This window comes from Xiphophorus couchianus, chromosome 12, assembly GCF_001444195.1.
Source record: "Xiphophorus couchianus chromosome 12, X_couchianus-1.0, whole genome shotgun sequence".
NCBI lineage: Eukaryota > Metazoa > Chordata > Actinopteri > Cyprinodontiformes > Poeciliidae > Xiphophorus > Xiphophorus couchianus.
Window position 1 is genome coordinate 8,844,906 of NC_040239.1, and position 24,828 is coordinate 8,869,733.

Genomic DNA, 24,828 nt, shown 5'->3' on the forward strand with positions numbered 1-24,828 from the left:
AATGATAAAACTAAAACTTAGATAAACACGTTTGTGTTTTTTTTTTTTTTTTTTTTTTTTTTTCCAACAGCAAATCGGCTTCGATTTATGCTGAATTTAACACTGCAAAAATATTAATACTCCTCGGACATTTTCATTATTTTATAAACAAATTGAATTGTAAATATCTCAGAATTGAGGCTTGCCTTTGTATTTAGTTCCATTTACTGTTTCAATCCGATACAATTACCTCTAATTAGTAACCTCGTGTGTTTAATTTAATCTCGGTATGGCTGCAGCTGTTCTGTGAAGGCCTGTGGAGGTGAGTCTATGATGCGCTCCTGGAGTAATTTTCGTAGGTTGGACATTCCTGTGAAGGTTCCACTTTCTAGTAATGGATAATAGTTCTCTTGCGTCCCAAAGCCTTAGAGATGGCTTTGTAAACTTTTCCAGACAGACTAATGTCAACAAATTTCTTTAGATCTGGCCATGAAGTGCTTCTCTTTGGGAAATTTCCTGATGTTGAATTGTGTCTGATTAGGTTATCGTTGAAATTAAAATCCTGAAATATTTATGTGCAACAAAAAAGTGGTACCTTTTTTTACAGCACTGTATGAGTTTTGCTTTAACAACTGAATTGCAGAAATAAATGACCTTTTTATTAAACTTAAGATGCACCTCTAGGCTGTATTTGTTCCTAGTTCAAATATGTGGCCATTCCTGTGTTTCATAAAGTGTGTAATGCTTTTGATATTTCCCAGATAGAATTCCAAAAACTTGTTTTCTAAGTGAATCTTTCTGTGAGAAATAACACAGCTGTGCTCAAGTCAGGGAAACAACCTGAGGGCGGAAAGACATTTTTTCTCTCAGTCCAATCTGTAATTTAATGGACTTACCCAAATGCACATTTTTTTTACTTTCATTAAAATAAGCAGAAACAAGATTAGACTACACAGTTTCTCCTAGTTCTTTAGGACATATAAGGTTAAAACTTTTTACTTTTCTCATTGAATTAGGTGAGTTATTGCTGGTTAATGTAAAAAAGTTTTTTAAAGACGACTGCAGAGAACAGCTACAAACAAGGACAACTGCTTTTTTTTACTTTTTGTTTTTATGATATAAAGCACGTTGTACTGCCTTATTGCTGAAATGGGCTACGCAAATAAACTTGCGCAATTGATGCATCAGGAGATGACAGGACTACATGAGATTGAACTCGACCTGGAAGGTATGTGTTTATTTTATTTTTTTTATACCATTATTCTGTACATGCTCGCCAGGAAAATTGGCAACTGGGGGAAAAAATAAAAGCCAAAAATAATAAACCAAAAATAACCAGACAGCAGGATTTGGGTTAGTCTGTTTCCATCCAAAAAATGTTTTATTGTCCTCCAAACTGAAAAGGTTTACCCTGTCGTTTGGCTCTTCTCGTGAGCCAAAAAACATACATTGCATTTCTTCAGTTTAGCAGTGGAGGCATACAAAGATCTTTTTGGACTCATAAGATTGACGGAAAGAGCAATATAGGATCCTCTCCTTCCAAGTCACATGATGAGTAAATCTTTGTATTCATGAGATTAATTTCAGAACACATGAAGCTGGAGAAGGAAGCGTCTGATCTCCTGTAAAAGACAAAGAGAGGAGAGAGAAAACAACCGTGTGAGGAGACCAAGGCTCACGTTCCTTCTGTTAGAAAAGGCCTGAAAACGGTCACAACCGAGATCGCTTCGTCTCTTTCGCCTCAGAGAGATGTGTGTTTCACTTCTGTGCAGAACAGCTGTAGTGTACATAAATGGACACTGGATATGCAAATTCAAAACCAAAGTGCCCACAGTCGATATAAAGCCAGGTCACACGACCAAAAAAAAAAAACAGTTGGCGTCACACAAAGGGGAGGGGCTTGAGACTTTGACATAGGGGTCAACAAAACAGTCAGTGTGTGTGTGAGAGAAAGTGTGTGTGCGCGTGTGGTGGAAAGATGCCGGTGAAGAGGCACCAAACAGTTGAACGTTAGCCAGGACCTCCCCGTCTGGTGACTGTGCAGTTTAAAATGGGCACATGGTGATTTAAGCTCATGCTTCAGTTGTGGTAAACCATCCAAGCACTTCAATTTATATCTATAAATACACAGCAGCGTTTTTTTTGTGTTTTTTTTTATTAAGCGGAGGGATTTCAGTCGGCCTCCTCTCTTTCTGTGAGTGTGTGACGAGGTTTTGTCTCTGGAAAACAGCGGACTACGTTTTCTGCTAGAGGAAACACGGGTTATGTGGGACTGATTATCAACTTTCATATAGAGTTTTTTTTTTTTTTAATAATATATTTATATAGTTCTCTTTTGTCTCACACACCCGACACGCTTGCTTGCTTTCACATTCTCTCGTCTCACTACTTTTATTCAATGTACACAAAGTAAAACATGGGGTGGAGTTGGGGAGCGACAGAACTGAAATGACAATCACTGAGAAAAAAAACAAAAACAAAAAAAAAAGCCATGAAGAACTGCAGTCTTTGTCATCCATTGGCAGTTGGACTGACGGAGCAGTCGGCTAGTCACAATGGTGGATTGAAGGGGGAAAGGGAGCGGCCATGTCATCAAAGGGGCGGCGCGGGGGGCTCTTTCTTGGCGGGTGCCGTTTTAGTCGCCGGTTTCGTCTTCTTCGGGGCGGGGCTCGTCTCCTTGAGGTTGAGGTTCTCCAGGGCCACGTCCAACGTCATCACCTCCACGCAGCCCATGGCCTCGAAGTCGGCGAAGTTTCGCAACGAGCCGTGACAATCATCCTCGTCTTCGGAGGAAGAGGCCGAGGCGTCGTCGTCGGGCAGCAGCGTGGAGAGCAGCAGCTCGGTGACGAACAGGCTCCTGTCAGCCCACTGGGCCTCACACGCTTGCCGCTCCACCTCAGACAGCCGCGGTTCGCTCAGCCTGGGGGACGGAACAGGAAACAGTTATGTCTTCACACAAGGATCAACTTAGAGGTCTGTTCCACGTATTAACCCTTTAGCACTTTTACAGATACCTGTGTTGAAATACAGTTTAGAGATCATAAGTCATTCTGACTATGTGTGTCTGTCTTCTTGGAGGAAAGGTATAAAATTCAAGGTGACTTAAAGTCACCATGTTTTTCTATGTTTTCGATTCTTCAAAATCCTCTAAATGTATCTCACCTCAGTGCGAATGCGATTGGGCCTGTAGTGTTTTTTTTATTTTATTTTATTTTTTTACATAGTGTACCTGCTGTTTCAATGCTTAACTAACTGCATCATAGAGATGGTTTGAACCTGCAGTTCATATTGAGGTATTTAAGATCAAACATGGACATTTGGTGTTCTGTTGTTAAACCAAGCATCACAGAACTAATTATGGCAAATCAAAGTATTTGGATCCTGTGGTTTATGAAATTATAAGTAAAAATCCACAACTGGCACCATCAGAAGTAATGAGCGTCAGATGGAGGGTAGATGTTCCTACCTGCTGAGTAGAAACTGGGAGCTGTGTGCCGTGTGTTGTGTGTTGGGCTCAGTTGCCCCCGGGTGGTGGCTGGGGTTGTTGGCGTGGTTGGCGCTGGGGTTGGGGTTTGCAGCGGTTGAATTCGTGTTGAGGATTGCGTTGGCTCGGCCGCCCCCTCGGCTGGCGTTTCGGGCCGTCTCCAGCTGCTGACGCGCCACCTGCGCCTGCTGGCGCTCCAGCTGGAGCTGCATCTGAAGCTGCTGGAGCTGCGAGGCGGAGGGACCCGAACTGAGTTGGCCCCCCGCCGAACGCCGTACCCCCGACAACTGGGACAGGAGCTCTACGAGAAGCAAACGCACAGAGTTCAGAGTCAGGAACTGTGATGAGAAGACCTTGCTGAGCACAAGATCATTACCAGACTGCAAGCTCTCACGAAGAAAAACAAAAAGCAACATAGCTGCAACGTGAAATCATTCATTTCTTTACTGGTGTGAGCGACACATTCAGACAAATTTCCAGCGATTTAATCTTCTAAAACCAGCCGTGGGATCAAAGCTCAGCAGGTACAGTGGGTCATTAGAAAGGACACTGGCGCTCTGTTTGGAACTGAACACTGGCCCTCATTAAGACGCAGCTGGGGGTGGCTGAGCGAATGCCAAGATCTGAACCAAATTAAAATCGGGAACAGGATAAACAAGGAATTACCACAGCAACAATTCCCTCCCACACAAAACAAACTTTTTAAAAGACACTGAAAAATGCCTTAGATATTAGCTTTTAAAAAAAAATTATGAAAACTAAGCGAAGAAGTTGGAATAAAGACGTTTTTACTGCTCTCAGATTTATTCCCTTTAGTTGCATAGATGCTGACAGGACCAATTAATTTGTTAATGGGTTTTAATATCAGGGAGTCACGATCAGAATTTTGACTTTACTGCAAATCTCCATCTTGTATAAAGGAGCAGATTGTGAAACAACAGGATGTCTGGATTTTTTTCCTACAATTAAGCAATTATCAGGCTTTCAATATCTGCTTATTACTTGTGCATTCATCGACGCGCGAGGAAAGCAACTGTGCCTTTTTATTCATCAACGTGGTGGAAGGAGGGGCTGCCTGAAGTGTTCACTGTAACTTACAATGTGTTTTTCATATGCCTCACTGATTTCAAAATTTGGGCCGATATTGAAATCTCATATTTACTTCTTTTTTTTTTTATATTAGATGTTAACGTCGGTTCGTTTTTATTCATCGGATCAATGCCGGTATGTTAGTGACTATCAGCCAGTACCACACGTCTCTAGTTTTTGCACACATGTGGAAACATTTGGCTAACTCTTCTTTGCAGAATTGTTTTAATTCAGCAGCATTGAAAGGTTTCTGAGCATGAACCACACGCATCTCAAATCAATTTGAGATGCGTGATGGCTTTGACTAGGCCACACTACAAGTTGTATACATTTCTACAACATGAGGTTCTTAAAGACAACTTAAAAAATCTTAAAAAATGAAGTTGATATTTGACAGGGACATTTCTGAGCAAAATAAATATTTAAAAAAAATTAAGAATTTAACTGTCCAACTTTAAAATGTCTTGTTTTTGTTGGTAGCAGCTTCTGCAGTAACGTCGGTCCAGCAGAGCCTGCAGCGGTCTACTCGCCTGCTATGGGATCCATGGCCTCTCTGCTGTAGTTGGAGCTCTGTGAGGAGCTCTGACTGGTGGAGAGCCCCCCTGTGGTGCTGCTGGTGAAATGCATGTTAGACCTGCGGGCTCGCGGGCCCCCCAACCCGCGCCCGGGGTGAAACATCCTCCTCACATGCCGCACCCCGCTTGACTCATCGTGACGCTCGCTGTTAAGGAAAAAAACTGGACGCTAAATCTACTATATGCATATAAAAAAAGCTATATCTTGTCAAATGTTCTTATGAGAAAACATTCTTGTTCACAGTTTAAGAGGATAGTCACATTGGAAAGCCTGGTTCTTGTGTATTTGATTACTGCAGCATTAAAACAACGAGAACGTGCTCCCTACAGTCTGACGGAGCTTCTGCACCAGCTGTGATTTGAAAACATATTTGCATGCTGCTCTAATCTTCCCAGTCACAGAGAAACAGGCCACACAACTCAAACCAAACCGAGACATTTTGTAAAGCTTTTTGAAACTCCTGCTCTGAGTTTCATTTCAGAGTATTTCTGCCTCTTTTGTTTTCTCTGAAGCATTTGTTCCAAGTGTCCTATAAATAGACCACAAGGCTGATGCGGTCAGACCTGAGGCTATTCTAGAACCAAGGTATTTCAGTTCCTTCCTGACAAGCAAGCCAACTGATTTCATTACAAGCTGCACAACAACATAAAATTTAACAACATTTAATAATGAATGCATTAAAAATGGTTCAGGGTTCTTAGAATTGTGCAGGTGAAACCACTTTCTGAACTTTGAATGACCAAATAATACCAATACAAGTAATATTAGGAAACACTGATATAAACCACAATATTTTATTGTACCTGAGGCTTAGAGAGAAATAAAGCATCTCCGATTTACAGACTAAATGGGTGTAATCTAGTTGACTCTCAAAAAAAGAAATTTTTCTTGAGTTGTTCTGAATATACGTCTGACTGTCAGAGTGATAAAAGGATATCAAGTCTCTAGGGGCTCTGTGTTCAAGTGTGAGATGAGCAGCAAAGTCATCTGTCACGTGATTTGGGTCGCCACCTGGCAGTGCTGCACATATGGGGCATATCTGGAAAACAGCAAGAGAAAAAAAAAACATGGTGATATTAGCTGAACCACACATAACGACCAACTGGGTCTTCTTCAGAAATATTCTAGCAATAGATCCCAACATTACTTCCTGACAAGATCTCCTTCACTACGAATTGTTGATGTGATAGTTATCGCCATAGTAATAAAAGCTGTTTAAAAATGAACTACAATCAGAGCCTCACACAATTACTGATCTATAAGCAAGCCTCACTCATTAATAATAAACTACTTCAGTACAATAATTAAGATAGTTCAGCTATTGTAAATAAACATTTATTGATGCTCTTATGCAGCCAACCATGCATAAATATGTGAAACAATTCCAATACTGTTAGTTTTTAAGGTCTGTAAACAAGTAAGAGTTTCTTGGTATTGTGTTAAACCAGATTTTTTTAAATCACATTATTATTACAAAATAATATAATGATCCTAATAAAAATTTAAATAACTGTTCCTGCATAGTCCACACTACATACAGTCAAAACCAGAAGTTTACATTAATTATTTTTTTTCACAAATTATTTCATTTTGGCTGTTAGTGAGTAGAAATAATATCAGTGATGCTAACTGTCTGAATGTAAATCAGACCAAGCCTCTTATGTTGTCAGACGGTGAGGGAACAAAAAACAGTTTACGACTCCATTTCAAGTCGTAAACTTCCCACAGTTCTGTCCAGGGAAACGTAATTTTTCCGACATGAATGTAGCATCGAATAAACACAAATAACCTGGATTTGGTCAGTCTAGCATGTCAGATTGTAAGTTGATGATCCAAACCATTTCTGACCATATTTTTTTAAAGGTTCTTCTCACTCAAATCAGTATAACAATAGTTTCTATTTTTGTCTGCTGACAAGCAGACTCCGTAGCTGACGGTGAAACAGAACTTAATTTTCATCAACTCAAATCTGTTTTTGATTTAGAACACTTAAAAGTGAATCTCAGCAAGAAACGTCATTTTAATGAAAAATGCACCTAGAACAGTTTTTTTTTTAAATAATGGTAACATGTTTACTAGACTGACATTTATAAAAGTCGCTTTTTGTGAATGTAAAGTTTAATTTAGAATCTATTTTCATTATTTGTTGTGATATTTTCTGTCCATGTAAACCAAATACACTACACTTCAAGCCTTATCCTCCTGAGATGTCTGGAGTGATGCAGCAATATACACTCTCAGTAAATCTTAAAAGCCAAGTAATAAAATAATAATAATAAAAAAGATCAATACATGTGCTGATGGAAGCTCTGTCATCTAAACTTGAGTCAATCCATCCAACAGAGGAACTTAAATCAGCTTTCATCAGAACTATTTGTGAACTGAAGTGGAAAAAGTGTGGCTCACATTTCAAATAAAAAGTTTCAGAACAAATTAAGACCAGAAATGTGATGCTGATGCTTGTGAGCTGTTCATTGTCTTTAGATTTAGATATTTTTAGCTGAAATTATATTTCAGTTACAACAGACTAACCAAAGGAAGATCAAACATTGGAATAAAGAGAAATACAGTTAAAAAGACATTACATACTGCTCTCTACCTGACAGACCAACGTATCTTTTACTCATCCTGGAAAATTGTCTCATGGAAATTAAAGCCCTTCTCTCTAGTTAGTCTGTGTATCAGCATCAAGATAAACCATCACACTAATATCAGAAGGGTTTGCGTTAGGACTTCCTCTTAATATTGGAATGTTGTCCCAACTTAATAATAACTTAAGCTAATTATGTAGACCTCATTAACTGCTTGTTTAATTCACAAGAACCTGTTGAAGATATTCAGGAGCTGCAGTTTGGATTTTCTAAATGTGTCCTCTCTAAATTACCCCTTTTTCACATCCTCTGTCTCTACCTTTGCATGACAATAAGTTCCTCTCTGCACATGTTAAACAAAATGCAGACAGGATTAGTGAATGACTTGGTGATTATTTCCAGCAGTGTACTGAAAGTGAAAGGTTCATTTCTTCCAGGAAAAGAAGATAAAAATGATGACATAAGGAAATGTTTCAAACAGCAATTGAATCCTAATCCTGTGTGAGTTCGTGCGTCCCCATAAATCCGTGTAGATGAAGTAACAATTAATTAGAATGACTGAATACGCTACATTTGTGACAGTCAGGATCAAAACACTCCCCTCCATTACATCAGAGCTTTGCAAATCAGTTTCTTCTAACATCTAGGGATATTTCTCCGCTGTGGCCCAACAGATTGTGTTGTGCACACAATGACCATATAGCAGGAAAGCAAAATTGTCATAATCTGCATGCAAAACTGCAATCCAGGAGAAAAATATAAAACAATACAGCACAGCTTTGAATTATTTCACAGCAATAAACCATTTGTTTCCCTGTTTATAGTTTCTGCCCGTAAACAATCAACCTGACAACACTTCCCATCAGAACTGGCTTTGAAACTAAGACTTAATGACCACAAATTATTTGCAATCCATTTATTTTACTCAGACTGCAGCTGGAAGCATTTTCTTTTCAGCGGTAAAGTCGAGCCAGACATTTATACGGGGTTACATGGAGACAACTTTATACGGGGTTACATGGAGACGACTGATCTTCAGGCGCCCACTCACCACTTCAGTGGAGGTTTCTGTGTGCTCTGCAGCCACATGCTCCTGCAGGGAGATCTCTGTGTAGCCCATCCTGCCGCAGTAGGGACAGGTGAAGGCCTGAGGCTGCTCCACCGAGAACGCCTCTCCGCCATAGTACAGGTCTGAAACAAAGACAAACTGCTTTCAGCTCTGGTATGTACACAAGCATTCCAGAGGGGAAAAAAAAACCAATCTGTGATTCTAATAAAGTTATTAAATAATATCTTCAGATTGTCATTTCATAGACCCGTTGTTAACGATGACGCCCTGCACCCTTTAGAGATGTTTTTGCTTCTACCTTCTGGAATCAAATAATTAGGTCACTAGCAGCACTTGACCGCATGCTGAGGCAATAATTCAATTACTTGATTCAGACGTGTAGAGTTAGGAATGCATCTAAGAGTTACATGACAGACTGGAGCTCGAGACCCCCGGTAGACGATACGACAAATGCAATCCTGCACATCAAGTTAAAATGTCATTTAAACCACACATTTGTTTCTAAAGCTTCTTACATCAATCATTCTGATTACTTACTTAATTCTTAACATCTGAATGAAAGTGGAGTCAGGTAACAAATTAAATAAAAAAGTCAGGTAACACAGTAACGAATATTACTGGGTGATAAATTGTCAAGCAAGGAAGGATAGACAGACTAACTGATGGATCCATGGAAGGATGGACGACCAAACAGACAGAAGGACAAACAGATGGCTGAACAGATAGAGGGAAGGACAAACATACAGATGAATGAACAGACAGCTGGATGGACAGACACACATGGATGAGCGGGTAAAAGGATAGATGGATGTCAGTTTGCTTTTTAAGCAGCAATGTCAGCACCACCGCAGCACTAAGGGTTCTGCTGTTCACAAAGTTTTCCAAAAATGCTCAAGTTTTTCAGGGTCGCCTGCATTTATAGCAAAAATGTAAAAATGCAGTATAAGAACTCCAAGACCCAATTGCTTAAACAACGAATACTGTAGTCCAGTGTTTTAGATAAGCAGGTCGACAGTTTAACCTGATCACATCTTTCCTGTGCCTGCAGTAGTGATGAGGATGGTACTAATAGCAAAAAAAAATCAATAAAGATAAACACTGAACGTAATGAAACTTAGCAAAAGGGAGAAAATAGACTAAATCCAACTGAAAGAATCTCACAACCTTTATATTGAGACAATCTTCATTTTCACAAGGAAGTAGCAAGTCAGATGAGAGCACACATATTAATAAAAATAAGCAAAGCATTAAGGAATTTTATAACAGTTTACATGGCATTTATACTATTCCATTAATACCTCCACATCTGAATGATGTATCATTACGGTCATGAAAACAGGTGGAAACAATACTTCTACCCTACTATGAGTTTTTGGTCTAAAACATCCAGGATTCAAAAGCCTGAGTAACATTTGTCAATGAAAGGGTAGATCGCTATTGTTTGAATGTTAAACTAAAGATTTCATGTAGCAGATGACAAAATAGTAACCATGTCCAAAACAGTATCAAAAGTCTGTTGCAATCATGGTAAAAAGATCTGGCTGGACCAACTCTTTTTGGGAATTTAAGATAATTAGTTTAAAGGGAAAAAAGTCTGGAAATAAAAATATTTTTCCATACTTCTGCTTTCCTTTTCCACACAGACATGGAAAATACTAAAACAAAAATTAAAAAATGTTTTTTTAAGACTGGCTAGGAACGACAAGTACTGCAAGTTCATTTGGAAACTAAAGCCTCTCAATTTAAAATATGTAAAAAAAAAAAAAAAAAAATTACACATTATAAGATTCAATCAAGTCTGATCTATGCAAAATATCAAGCCGCCAGGTTTCAATTATTTATGACATGGTGTTCAAAACCAGAGAAAAAAAAGCAAAAATAACTACAACTGCACCGACATGAATACTTTAATTAATTAACAAACTGCATCTTTATTCAGTTCTGTTTACAGAAACAGAACTACAAATGAATATGAACGTCGTATTCCTAAGAGACTTCACTAGCAAATAACTTCAAATTAAAAATACAGATGAGTCATGCTGCCAAAATGTAACATGTTATACACATTTTCAAAATGTGCCTCATGTTAACTTTAGCTTTACGTACCGAAGTCAACTCTTGTTAATATACACTGCATGGGATGTTCTGTGGTGTGTCTGGTCGTGGTTGCACCGCTTTCGTAGCATGATGCACACAGGTCATAGTCGTAGCAAATTAAACACTTGTACCGTCGACCTCTGAAGTTGCCCTTTAAACACGCGTCGCAGCTCACACCTGAAGGAGAACACATGCAACACAACCACAAAAGTTCAACAATATGAATGACCATATCAGACTGTTACAGCAGACATTTACAATAAATATATTATCTAATGCAAGAAAAAAAAATCTTTTGTTTTTACGTAGAAAAAGAGGAAAGTTTCACAAGCTGAATTATAATTCACAAAATTAACAAACGCTGACCAACTGATGCTTAAACATAACATATTTAAACCAAACAGCTATTTACTGAATATTTATATAACTATTATATTATTGGAAGAAATTCTGAGATTCAAGGTGAACACAGAGATAACTAGAATCATCATTCGTATATTTTTTACTTTCATTTGTAACAACATAACTAAAGCATATTGTTGTGGTTCTGGTCTACCAAAACCCTGTTTGTACTTAAAGAAGAGAAGACATTGGTGAGGGATATAGAACTAAACTTTTATCACAATATTTGTTGGTTCTAGTATGATTATGATAAAAACAAACAATCTATTGCCTAAAAAAATTTTTAAAAAGTAACTATTCCTGTGACTATATGTCAGAATTATCAAGCCCCACAAGCACATATTCTGTGCTATGAAACCATCCCAAGTACAATGCTCAGTCTGGCTGTGATTTAAAGAAAATCCCATTTCAAAAATGAGCCATAATCTTTACTTTAAAAAATAACTTAATCAGTGTCATTCACACTTTGGGATTTGAAATCAATTATCTAATGCCATGCAATTAAATCACAAACAAAACTTGGTAGTGCCACCAACAAACTCAGAAGCTACAACATCTTATGCAAAATAAAGCAAATAGTCTAAATTTAAAGGACCCATTTAAAAATCTCACCTCCGATTTGTTTGTTTCGGCAGCTGAGATCTCTAAATTCAATTATCTCAGAGAAAAAGTTAAAGGGAATTAAATCTGGGAACACAAATACTTTTCCGTGTTCTGCTTTCCAAACAAACTGCCTCTTAATCCAGCAAACATTTTAATCACAGTCAATACGCGTTTCTTAAATTCAGGACAACTCCTCAACTGTCTCAGATATATAACTTGACCACAACTGACAGCAAAGTTCACAGCAACAACACAAACATGGAAACAGAGGCCGCCCAGCACCGAACTAACCTTTGCAACTAACCAGCTACCGTTGGGCAAAATGTTAACTGACAAGCCGGCGCAATGTTCCTGAATAAACTTTGTAGTAATATCGCGGTTAATACATCCGTTTACATTTTATTCGAGTAAACAACTCCAAGCCAAACAAGGTTGGTGACAAGGACGAGGTGATTGTTAGTTTGCAGTTCGTTAGCTAACGAAGCTGAGATCTACAGGCCAACTTTCACCAGGAACGAAGCTAAAGCAGCTAACAGGAATAATTTCCAAGCTTCCACTCCTCCAACGCCATCTGGGATCCGCTGTCCTCTAATGTTGCCTATTTTCGGCACTCCCCTTGCTCCTCAACGATCACCTACATCACCACATAGCATAGCTGGCATGCTAAGTTAGCCCTCCGCTTCTCCAACTAGCCTCTTCCGCCTATGTGACAGCGCTGACTAAAGTGGAATTATGAACATTTTCTCAAAGTAACTGCAAACAGATGAGCCGTTATATTAAATATATATTTTAAGACCGGCAAAATTGGTTGTTAACGATTTAGCGCACACACGCTGCTAACAGTAGCTAACGTTAGCTAAGACGAGCTGCAAATAGAGAATCTGTCCGCTAGCAGGAGTTAGCCGACGGTGCACTGTGTCAACGTTTATATTACAATTTGCGGGGTGCCCTCCGGTCTGTGCTAAAATTAGGTCTTACCTTCATGACGGGACATCCTACGAACACTGACTCAGCCCCCTATTTGGGCTCCCGTGGCTTGCAATACACAATAATATGAGAGAAGAGAAGAGAAGCCGGGGCTAGTGCCTGTCCCTGGCCTCTTCCCTCATGAAGGATCCGGTTTGGCTTCACTGCTCCCCTCCGCCTCCTGCTGTGTCACCGGCCAACTGGTTTGGCCACATGGGGGCGCTGCTGTCTTACATTTGGTGCCACAGTTGCCATGGCTGATGTAAACTGAAGAGACAATTTTCTAGATGTCTGATTGCACTATTAAAGTGTGCAAGCTTTCGTATATTTTTTAAAAATACGTAGAGATTAATAAAATTTCAAGCTTATATATTTAAATAAATACACACGAAACACATATAAAATAAAAAAGACACTTCATTAGAGTCTAAATGTATCCATATTATCAGATTTGATCATTTGAGTAGCATTTGTAGAAGGGAATCCCAGTCAGGCCTCTCAACGGCAAGACTCTTTAGGTGATCAGATGCTCAGATGCCCAACCACCTCAGTCTTATCCAACACCTTTGAATGCAGGCTAAAGCTGATAGCAGCGAAACAGTCTGAATTCTGCTTGGATATCGGAGAGTTTCTAATCTTCAAGGGCTAAGCCTGTAGAGCACGTGTCAAACTCAAGGCCAAGGGGCCAAATCCATACATTTTTATGTGGCTCTCTAGATTCTAGTTAGTAGAATCTAGTAGAACACCTAGATAGATTACAAGATTGCAGTTGTGTGCTTAAATGTTTTTTCATTAATCAAATCAAAGCCCAGTGTTTCTGTATATTGTCAAATTACATCAGTGTGAAAAGATGTTTGCTATTATTTGATTAATAGCGAAGACAGTACATAGCTGTCTTTGCATTGAATGCAAAGACAGCTATTTAGTAGTGTTTTAACAGTTTGTTATAGGGTAGTTAATGGGTAGGTTTAGTAATATATCCTGTTACAACCGGCCTATGAAAATGAGTTAGTCGCCCCTGCTGTGGAGGCATTCTGATCACACACCCACACCCCATCAGGATGCACCTTTGATGAGTAGCTCTACTCTGAGCTCTGCATGAATAGCACAGCGCCTCACCCTGTCCTATATCCTCTGTTTACGTTCAGATGAAGAAAAACACAAATAAATTGTAGGTAAAAGTAGCCGGTTCATTCCAAAGATGACACATATGTTTTTGATTACAGTTTTATGATTATGGACGGAATACTGCTGGAAATCCCAGAAAGATAATGAGGAGAACATGTAAACATCGAGCAAAGGTTCCATACCTCATATGCAAACCAGGCGCTATACTCAGGTGAGGCAGCGGTCTTTTCCATCACACCAACCAGTCGCCTAGGGAAGTATTTCCATTAAATAAAACTACTCAACAGTAGTTGAGTCTTGTCTTGTTTGTTTGCTACAGTGTCATTATCTCCTTGTACTTGATCACCTGCTTTAGCTGAAAACATCACGGTCATCTTTAAGCATCACAATTGGAAACCTATAATTTAGTTCAGTTTAGAAATTTCAGAAACAAGTAGAGTACCATCTCTTCTAAAAGTGTCTGCAGATGCTGCAAACTTTGCTCTAATTTGATATTTCATTGCTGCAGTTTTTAACAAAGGCTTTAAGGATGAATTAAAGCTCTACCTGACACCTGAAAAATGTTTAAACAGGATTTTTCTGCTGTCCTCGACAACCTCAGCTCTGTGTGATTATTTAAGTTTCGTGCAGTGGTTCCTTGCCGCACAGACCTCACAGAACAAACTGAGGACAGGTCGGCACGTTGCAGAACCGAACTGGCTCCCAGACCGAGACCTGAAATCTTGCTGAGTGGACGGAAAGAATAACATGAGCCTTTCACTGAAGGCTTCTTTAGCTGTCAAGGTAACCATGAATGCCAGTTTCTGACATCAGACATGTTCTGAGAAGTACATGTAGCTCTTTCTGGAGAAGTATCATTGGTTTACTTTGGTGTCGTTGTCATGCTCAAATGAAAAACATAAATATAAGGCCAGGACTTTCTGGAAAACTTACTGTTTGTTAGTCTTACTCTGGAATAAGTTATTTCCAGAAAACACACCAAACAAACTTAATGTTTTTTATTATTGCTGCAACATATTTTTCAGAATCTTAATGACTATTTCTAAAGTGACAGTTGCAAAGCTGTTCATTGTTCTGCAGCTTGAAACAGAGTAAAAGAAAATGTCAGCTATATTTGCAGAATGTTTTTTTACTCTCACTTCAAGAAATAAGATGTTTGATGGATGTTTTTTTTTCAGTGTGTGGATTTAATCTTATAATTTAAGATTAGACTAAACATGCCTCTCAGACAGAATCTTGTGAAGAAATTAAGGATTTAGAAGATGAAATAACAGCAGTTTCAATTTTAGGATCCGACCTGTTTAAAGTTATTTGGCTAGACATATAAAAGTATAAGTTATTTCCAGAAAACACACCAAACTATATAAAATTCAATGCTAAGGCACCGCCCGTCTCTCGCTCTCATTTATTAACTGTTTTATTAGAATCCTGGCCTCTGTATGGGCGGGCAGACATGATTGAATGCACTTACTACTATTTTCCTCTTTTCAGAGATATTACAAGCTCCAGGGAAGAATATAAAAAAATGCACATAATTTCAGGCAGTAATAATTACACTATTACTGCCTGATAGTAATAGTGTAATCAGATTTATTCTGATTACTCCTTCCCAACTGAGCCTGAAGAAGTCCAATCCAAAACATTTCCCAGCGTTTCGAAATTCTGAGTGACATCAGGTAAATTATTTATACACTAGAGAGGGTACATGGCTTGGACGTCTCCGCTTGAACTCCAGTGACCTCCTCAGACGCTATCGTGAATCTTTATAAGCACACAGTTATTAATAGGTAAGGGGCTAAAAATAGAAGAGATTATTTTCAAACATTCCTGTGTCCCTGTCCTCATTTTTTAAAATACATTTAGGACATTGAGATTTTTTTCCTATTCTTTTTTTTTTTCTCCTTTTAACGAATCTTTGACAAAGAACATGTCAAATTAAATTAGAGGGACTAACCTTTTGTTTGTAACGGTAATTATTGTCAGTATGTGAAACATGAACACACTTCAGGACATGACGTCTTGTTCAGCTCAGCTTTTGTCGTTGAAGGTTAGAGACTATAATTAGTTTATGCAGAACTAGATCTGTGTCATATGTGTGTTTCATTTTAACAAAATGTCTCTGCTAACTTTTATAGAAAAATGATTCACAGATGGGCTAATCGGTTCTGATCAATGCTCGGCAAACTTTCTGGACATGTTTACATTTTTTTCTGTGGATGTTTGCTGCTTTAATCTTTTGACATACTGTCCCCTTTGTGTGCTTACAAAGAATAAAAAATTTGACAAATTTAGGGAAAAACAAGAAGTGAGGTCCTGCAACAACCTGAAAAATGCATCATGTATCATCTACTCATCTGCATCTTGTTTATCAAACCTGTTGCTGCTTCAAACTAGGTCATTGTTTGACATTTTCACTGATTTAACTAAAATAACAGAAACAAATTGTGTCTTGAAGGCTGTTAATATACAACCAATTAATCAGAAAGTAAATTGTGAGTCAAGTGTTAACATAAAGTAACTATGACTATGATGAATCTATGACTTTTAGGAACTTTTTTAGCTCTACTGACAACATTTAATTGAGAATTCTGTTGACGAACGTGAAATTATTGAGGGCAACTTTCACAACAAGAAAATTGTTTCTTTAATGTGTCCTGCACAAGGGTTAAAATTTGCAGAACACACAAATGATAATTTAGATTTTTTTCACCACATTTTTATAAAACAAAAATTGAAATAAAAAATAAATCATGGCAGTTTTATCTGTTATGTGCAAAGTTGAAGTCTTGCATGTCATTTTTCCACTTCACTTTGCCTTTCCATACAAATAAAGTCAGGTCTGCTTCAGAATTGTTGCCGTTTTTCATTTTTTCATTAGTTTGCAAAAATCACCATTTTCATCTGAGTTTTAACCATTTGTTATCCATGTTTGTTCAGTTTTTATCTCACTTGTATTTTGAGGGGTAAACCCCCTGTTGCCAAAGCAATGATGGAAAATAAGAAACATTCTAACGCATATTCATGTGTTAGAATGGCATAGTCAAAGCTCAGACCTGAATGTAACTGATGTGCAGACATTTTAATTTTTTTAATATATGATGTTGCAAAGATGTTTGGCGGCACCTTTGCAACAACAAGTTGCAAAGATGATTTCTTTTTATTAGTGTTATTGAAAATCTTTGTGTTTTCCTGCAGCTTCACAGTCATGTGCTACCCTACCTCGGGACTATGATCTCTAATCCCTAACAAAACATATTTTACTTGTGTGGTTGTAATGTGTAGAACAGGAACCAGGTACCAAGGGGGGCTGCTGCAGTGGCAGATCCCACTTCCTTTTGGTAGGCCCTGATGTATGAACACACAAACACTGACTGTATTGTAGACCCCCTTGCGTGAGTGGGCCCATTCTTTGCCTCCTGCATTGAAACTGGTCTGCGCGCTAAGCTGGTGGTTTGGCTGCGTGCCAAGAATAGGGGAAAGATGCTTTCAGTGTGTGTATGGGTAGGGGTCTCCATCCCCCACACAACACGGCCTTTTAAATATATTCCACGGTGGTGGATTGTTTCCATTCCATGACGCGGCTCAGAATATTCTCAGCTTTTATCACCACAAGGAAACAAACTCACTGCGTTTTCCCTCCTGCTTTCCAGTTTGTTTCTGCCGTCTACTGTTTGTGGTTGATCCCCGGGAGCATCAAACGGCTGCAGGGTATCTGACAAGCCATGCCATCGGGGCATGCGTCACCACGAAAACGTGAGGAACTACTACTCTTACTCCATTCAAGAGACGCCACGCCCTTCAGCGTAAACAATCGGGGGTTTGACCAATAAGATCCACGATAGATCAGCCGATGATCAGATGACTTACAACCAGAACGTATTTAAAACTGAAAAGGGGACGCGTTCAGCCGGTAGATTCAAGTAGTTGTAGAGCCGAGCATCCAAAAAGAGGACGCGCCGGTTCTCTGTCCCTTTGTCACTGGATCAACATTCACTGCTTTACCTCAAGGCGCAACAACAACAAAAAAAACCCCACCCAAAACATTTTAGACTCGCTTACACCCTTTTAAGTGTTGCTCCTCTCCTCTGTGATTGAGAAATGAATCTCAACATATTTTTACTATGGACTTTTCTACAGTATGTGTCGTCCGCTTTAGGGGAAAACAGTGTTCTTGAAGGTAAGCGCTCCAAGTCTATTCATTCATTTCTTTGTCTGCTTTTTAATGGCATTGCTTGGTTCTAACGTAGCTGACAAGAATCTTTAGAAATGTCTTCATAAATGTACAGTTCCCACCTTGAATGGGATAAATGTTAACCATCCAGAATAAGCGACCCAAAGCAGAAAAGCGGGATGGATTTCATGAGCCGTGACTGCGACGTGTCCTTTTTTTAGAATCTTGAAGGGAGGTTCTCTCCACGCCACGTCTCTTCTCCCACCTCTTGTCTGTTTAAACCATTTAGACATGTGTTCCGCTGAATCCGCGTTTTACTACGGACCACTCGGCTGAAGTCATTCTGGTCACTGTGCCCAATTAAAGGGCGTTTATGTTGAATAATTGTAGTGATGGTCTCTCCGCGGCAAGCTTCTGTGGGGGCTTGTAATTAAAATCGGCTCGACCAGTCAATTAAGCGCTGAATTAAATTAGATCTCCTGCGTCTGGATGAGGTGAAAACAAGTTTTATTTGACTCGGTTCTGGTTGGTTAGAGAGAATATTTGCACCGGAGCAGCAGGGTTATTTCAGAAATGTGGCATTCAAGTCTGAACGCATCGTGTGAAATGCCGTAATTACGAGCTGCAGCTGTGTGAGAGGGAGTGAAGGTGCCCATGCAGGTTTGCGCTCCTTTGTGCAGCATCAGCCGGTCGGTTTCAAGTGAAAAAGTTTAGACCCTGAATAGGCTTTAGTTTAATGCTTACGAGATTAATCCTTTTGGAAGTCACATGATCCAAATCCGTCTTTTTTTCACATTTTCTAATACCAACTTTTTGACGGTGTTTTTTTTTTTTTTTTCTTTTTAAACGTTTTGTATCAATTTTTGTATTTTTGGTTCAGTGATGTACAAGCCAATTCACAACAAATGGCAGGCAGTGGCTTTTCAAGCCATCTCATCCACAGTATATAAATAAATGCAATAAGTACTATTGCAATGGATTAAAATTTAATTTAATTTAGTGCTACCAAGGCAGTTGCATCCAGTCGACCTTGTAGCAATTCAGCATGCAGGTGGTGATTCTGGAATAGAACGACTCTTTAACATTCACTTTAAACTGAGTAGCACACATATGACACTTGCTGTTCTAGGAGCACTTTTGATATTTGTGGCTGTTGCCATTATTTAGTTTCTGATGGAGCATTTAAATTAAACTACCACTTGATCCTTTCCAATGTATTTAATTAGATTTCTTCTCACCAGATGAAGACAAGGGGTCTGAATCGACAGACGAGGAGGCTGTCCATGGCAGGATTAAGTACAACATGAGGAAAAGTTTAGACCTGGACCAAGAAGGGTGCTACCTGCAAACTGGCAAGAAGGCCTGTTTGGAAGAATGTGGCTTCAACTCTACAGCCAAGACCATCTTCATCATCCATGGCTGGACGGTAAACGCCTGCATTATGTTAATCTAGTTTTAAAGTCCACCTCAAAGATTAAAAGGAAATTAAATTCCCAATCTGCCTTGGTTCTAATTCTGTTCATGTCCTTTCAGATGAGCGGCATATTTGAAACCTGGATGGATAAACTCGTCTCTGCAGTGATGCAGCGTGAAAACAAAGCCAATGTGGTGGTTGTTGACTGGATACCTTTGGCTCAGCAGCTCTACCCTGACGCAGTCAACCACACACTTGCTGTTGGGGTCAACATTGCCAAAATGCTCGACTGGCTACAGGTGTGTGACATAACCTCCGAAAAGACTTCCTCTTAAAAATCACAGTTTTAATGAAAACTACTCAAACACTGGCAAAGTATATACTCATGAACCACAAGGTTTGAGAAAACATTTAAGTTTCCCTTTTTCAGTGAGCCACAAGGCTTTGCATATACTGGCAAAAGCATTGAAAGGATTAGTCATAGATTTATTTTGTATTTTATTTAATTTTTTTTGCAGAAACTGGCAATGAAATTGATAACACTTGGTTGCATGCACATATTCCAGTGACGTCTCAAACACCCCATTACTGTATAGTTTTAAAAAGTTTCCATGTTCAGATCGTAACTGGTTCAGCAGCACTACAGACTTGCCTCTTTGACTGTAAAACAGATGATTGATCTACTTTATGGCAGCTGTTAATAGAATTGCTCTTTTTTTTCTGTGTACACAGGAGGAACATAAACTCCCTCTGGAGAATGTTCATCTAATTGGATACAGTTTAGGTGCTCATGTAGCTGGTTTTGCAGGAACATATGTAAAAGGGACTCTTGGTAGAATCACTGGTAAGATGAATGCATTTAAGCCCTTTTAAATAAACTTTGCTTAGGAAATGTAAGATTCTGTTTGCTTACCACTCTGGGTTTCTTGTAGGTCTGGACCCAGCAGGGCCCATGTTTGAGGGTGTGGAGGAGGAGAAACGCCTGTCGCCTGATGATGCCGATTTTGTGGATGTTCTGCACACGTACACTCGGGAGGCTTTAGGTGTGAGCATTGGGATCCAGCAGCCAATTGGCGACATTGACATCTATCCAAATGGTGGTGACGTGCAGCCTGGCTGTGCGCTCGGTGAGATGTTGGCAGCTGCAGGAAGTGAGTCCTTAAAGACGGTGCATCGTGACCTTTTTTCATTTTAAGACCTAAACTAATGGGTGTTCTAATTTCCTAAATGTTGTGCCTAATTTCTGTTTTCTCCAGACTTTATGGAGGTGATGAAGTGTGAACATGAGCGAGCCGTGCACTTGTTTGTGGACTCCCTGATGAACAAGGAGCATATGAGCTACGCCTACCAATGCACCGGGCCAGATCGATTCAAGAAGGGGGTCTGCCTCAGTTGCCGCAAAAACCGCTGCAACAACATTGGCTACAATGCCAGAAAGATGCGCAAGAGACGCAACAGTAAGATGTACCTGAAGACCAGAGCCAACACTCCTTTTGGAGGTAAGAAAACGGAAGTGACCTGTAAATTTACTATGGCTTTATCTTGTACTCTGTATGTAGTAAGTGATAAGCAACTCTGCCATAAACCAGAGGAGGTCCTGTGACATGTAAATTGCTACTGTATACACGTTTCTGACTAAACATTAACTGTTTTCTCTTGAAGGATACCACTATCAAATGAAGATGCATGTGTTCAACAGGAAGCAGTTTGATAATGCAGATCCAACATTTTATGTGAAGCTGTACGGTGGTCATAATGACACAGGAAACATCTTTGTTGTGTAAGTTCAAAATCTAGCCTGAAAAGCCAGTCTTGCTGGAATGTTTTTACATGACCATGCCTGAAGCTTCTTGGTTGAGCTATGTCAAAGCAGCTACCTGCTTGGATCTCTTGGAAACCTGCTAAAAGCCATATAGTGTAAATTTGAGTTGGATCTGGTTGCTTCTGGCTCTAAAAGTTGCATGTAACTAATTTTTGCTTGCCTGATCTTTGCTGTTCCTTAGTCTTTAGATGCTTTAGTAGATTTCCTGACGATCCCCAATGTCTCTTTTGCAGCCATGCTGATCCTATTGGCCTGAACTTCACCAACACTTTCTTGGTGTTCACTGAAGAGAACATTGGTGATCTGCTGAAGATCCGTCTGAGCTGGGAGGGGGACTCTGAATCCTTGAGCTCTGTCTTCAAATACATCAAGAACTCTTTCTGGAACTGGAACGCCAAGACTGCCAAGCCTGTGCTGGAAATCCGACGGATTCGTGTGAAAGCTGGAGAATCTCAGAAAAAGTAAGCAGCATTGGAAATGGCAAGGTTGTCGAGAGCTGGTCTCTGATGCACTACAATTGCATTTATTGCCAAATTACCATCTCGGTGTGTAAAAGTTCTCTAGAGGCCTTGGTGACGGTTTGTTTTGGCTCTCGATGTCTAAACCATGCTGGGCCTTGATCTGAAATTGGATCTTTTCTATGGAGATCTAGGGCCTCATGCATAAAGCGTGCGTGCGCGCAAAAAATGTGCAGCGCCATATTTTACGCACAAGTCGGCATGTATAAAAATTAACTTTGCGTCAAAGCTTGCGTAAATATACTCACTTTTTTGCTGGCGTGAAAATGTGCGACAGCCATGCAAACTTTCTGTGGAAAGTTTGCACTCACCTAAATACACTGAAATCTGATTACATTCGGTGTTATTTAGACCAAGAAGCATCAAACTTGATGTTTTTCATGATTTTAATATTTTATTGTTTAAACGATGAAACTGAACCGCATTTATCCTTAGACAATAAGCTAACACACACACAAAATGCATAAAATAAATGTATGTGAAAACCTCGCTCGAATGTAAATAGTACTTTTTCTCAGTTTTTTGTCTCATGAAGTGCATGAAATGCTTCTATGGGGTAATTTCATTCTCACTAAAAGAAGAAATCGGGGTTGGATCAGCAGATTAACTCAAACCTGCTGATTAAAAATAATCAACAGGTTTGATTATGGACATAAAGCATTCTACTATTTAGAACAAAATGTCCACATTCCCCACTCAAAGGATTCTCCGACGCGCTGTCTGACTTTAAATCCCGGCTGAACGTGCTACTGTTCAGACGTTTGCAGGATCTCCTTTTCTTTTAATTTTTTTTATTTTAATTTGGATTTTTTTTTCTTTAAAATGTATTTTTGTGAGGTGACATGTATTTAGGGGTGGCGACAGGGCGGACCAGCAGCTGCGCTCTATTTTCCGCAAATTAGGATTTATAAAGGAAAGGTGCACGGCCACATGCATGCGCACGGCTTTATGCATCCGATTTTTTTTTTTTTTTTGTGCACCGCACTTTTCTAAATTTTTCCATACGCAACGTTTTAGTGTGAAAGCTGCGCACTCTTTTATGCATGAGACCCCAGGCATGTTGAGAGGGCACTGCAATAAAGTTCTTCTGTTTGTTGCAGGTTTACCTTCTGTGCACAAGACCCTTCAAAAACTGAGATCTCTCCAGGAGAGTCGATAACCTTCGTTAAATGTCGTGACGGCTGGGAAGTTAAACCTAGAAAACGGTACCCAACTTGATTTTTACAGATTTTTGTCCACTTAAATTTTTTTTTTCCATGTCTAATTCTGAATCTCCTTAAAGGTTACCAATGTAAGAAGTTGAGGCTTCAAATGACCGATGCACAGTCACCACGGGGAGCCCCAGTGTGGTTCAGAGAAGAGGAGAATCTTATCACTTCTGCACTTTTGTTGGATTTGTTGGTGCACTGGAGAAGGAGACTTCAGATCTTGAAGATTTCTTGGAATGAAGACTGTGGGGGTCTTGTCTACCAGAAAGCTGGGAAATGGTGCACTGGGTCGTAGCCTTGGATTTCCTGTCTGTGTTGAGACTGCTGGGAAAGTCGAGGAACGTTACTCTTGTGTGGATTGGTGAAGTAGAGCTTCGTGCCAGGAAATGCCAGCCATTGTAGTACATACTGTAAATTTTTTAAAAATATTTTATTTATTAAAAAATAAAGCACTGCAAGACCAACATAACTTATCAGCACATCCCATAATGATGCATGTTTAATTCTTCCAGATGCAGTATTTGTCTGACCAAGAACTGCTGAGAGATTATTGATGCACTGTATTTTGACCCGTTAAATACAACTTAGTGTTACAAAGTGTCATTTTTGGGGTGTGTGTAAATAGTGTAAATATTTTTGCAAAATAAAATCAGTCATTTGTAGAAACTTTTTCTTGTCATTTTTTCCCCCCTTTTAACTGGAGGTTGATATTCTGTCAGTTCTTGTACAGCAACTCTAATGGCGACTGAGATTTGCAATAGACTACATTAAATTTGGATGTTTTTGAAATGGCATTTGACCTCTGAGTAAGGGTTAAACTAGTTTATCTGAATCTAGACTCCACGATATTTTGGGGGAACCAGATCCATAAATGTATGGGGAAAGAGTTGAGTGGTGCTTGAACTGGCATTAAATGTTGAGTAAACTGGATTGATGGGATAGCAAGAGAAGTGAGAAACATGAACTGAGTTTCTGATTACTTATCAGAATTGACTTATCTTGGCTCAAGTGTAAGCCCCTCTTTTGCATGGGGTTGTCCACTGGACAAGGAAAACTTGGGCAAGGTGTAGTTTTAAAGATTTAATTCTGTTTGAACATTTTTTACTTATCCTCTCCCTAAGGAATGCAGTCTGAACTATATTGGATCTACAGAAAAGTGGGGTAATGTAAACTTAAAAGTGGAAAAGTTTAATTGCCTTAAAAACAGGAAGAGTAACCTCATCTTCAAAATATTGATGAAGGTATTTTGATGGTGATCCTCACCTTCATCAAAATATTGATGAAGGTGAGGTTGAGGAGTGGGGTGATTTGTGACAAAAACTGTAAAAATCTGATTTAATAAACATTATTCCACTAGTGAACAATATGATTAGCGATGTTTCCTCAAAGCAAGAATGCTTTCGGTTCAAATCCTGACTGGCTCTTTCGTCATAGAGTTTGCACGTTTACTTGCGTCTGACTTCTTCCATTTTAGGTTGTTTCTCCAAACAGCCTTAGGTGTGTGTGTGTGTGTGTGTGCATAGTTGTGTGTCTCTGTAATGCCTCATAATGGACTAGAAACCTGTCCAGGTCGTACCCCACCTCTCGCCCAATGCTGCTGGAGATTAGGTACCAACACACTTCAACCATGTAAAAATATATGGGTGGATGGTAACCAATATGAACAACATTTAATATTAGTTCCTTAATGGGACAGCTAAGGTCCAATGGC

At 39.3% G+C, this 24,828-nt stretch overlaps 2 protein-coding genes across 4 annotated transcripts; one reads left to right on the top strand and one right to left on the bottom strand.

The window, feature by feature from the left end:
- Positions 1–1,189: 1,189 nt before the first annotated feature.
- On the bottom strand, positions 1,190–13,058 carry LOC114154494 (E3 ubiquitin-protein ligase KCMF1-like). Of its 2 annotated transcripts, none has more exons than XM_028033622.1 (7): positions 12,869–13,058; positions 10,895–11,062; positions 8,771–8,910; positions 6,066–6,167; positions 5,083–5,263; positions 3,446–3,764; positions 1,190–2,899 (listed from the first exon to the last, which is right to left on the bottom strand). In XM_028033622.1, exons 1-7 carry the CDS (start codon positions 12,882–12,884, stop codon positions 2,572–2,574), a joined length of 1,254 nt encoding a protein of 417 aa, XP_027889423.1. In that variant the 5' UTR covers positions 12,885–13,058; the 3' UTR covers positions 1,190–2,571. The 2 variants fall into 2 exon arrangements, with proteins under 2 accessions (XP_027889423.1, XP_027889424.1); XM_028033623.1 differs by lacking the exon at positions 12,869–13,058 and adding an exon at positions 11,900–12,571.
- lipg (lipase, endothelial) lies at positions 3,727–23,783 on the top strand. Of its 2 annotated transcripts, none has more exons than XM_028033619.1 (12): positions 3,727–3,737; positions 3,994–3,996; positions 17,915–18,161; positions 19,382–19,581; positions 19,689–19,868; positions 20,302–20,413; positions 20,502–20,720; positions 20,826–21,068; positions 21,232–21,349; positions 21,625–21,852; positions 23,010–23,114; positions 23,192–23,783. In XM_028033619.1, exons 3-12 carry the CDS (start codon positions 18,083–18,085, stop codon positions 23,202–23,204), a joined length of 1,497 nt encoding a protein of 498 aa, XP_027889420.1. In that variant the 5' UTR covers positions 3,727–3,737; positions 3,994–3,996; positions 17,915–18,082; the 3' UTR covers positions 23,205–23,783. The 2 variants fall into 2 exon arrangements, with proteins under 2 accessions (XP_027889420.1, XP_027889421.1); XM_028033620.1 differs by having other exon boundaries at positions 19,397–19,581.
- Positions 23,784–24,828: the final 1,045 nt, after the last annotated feature.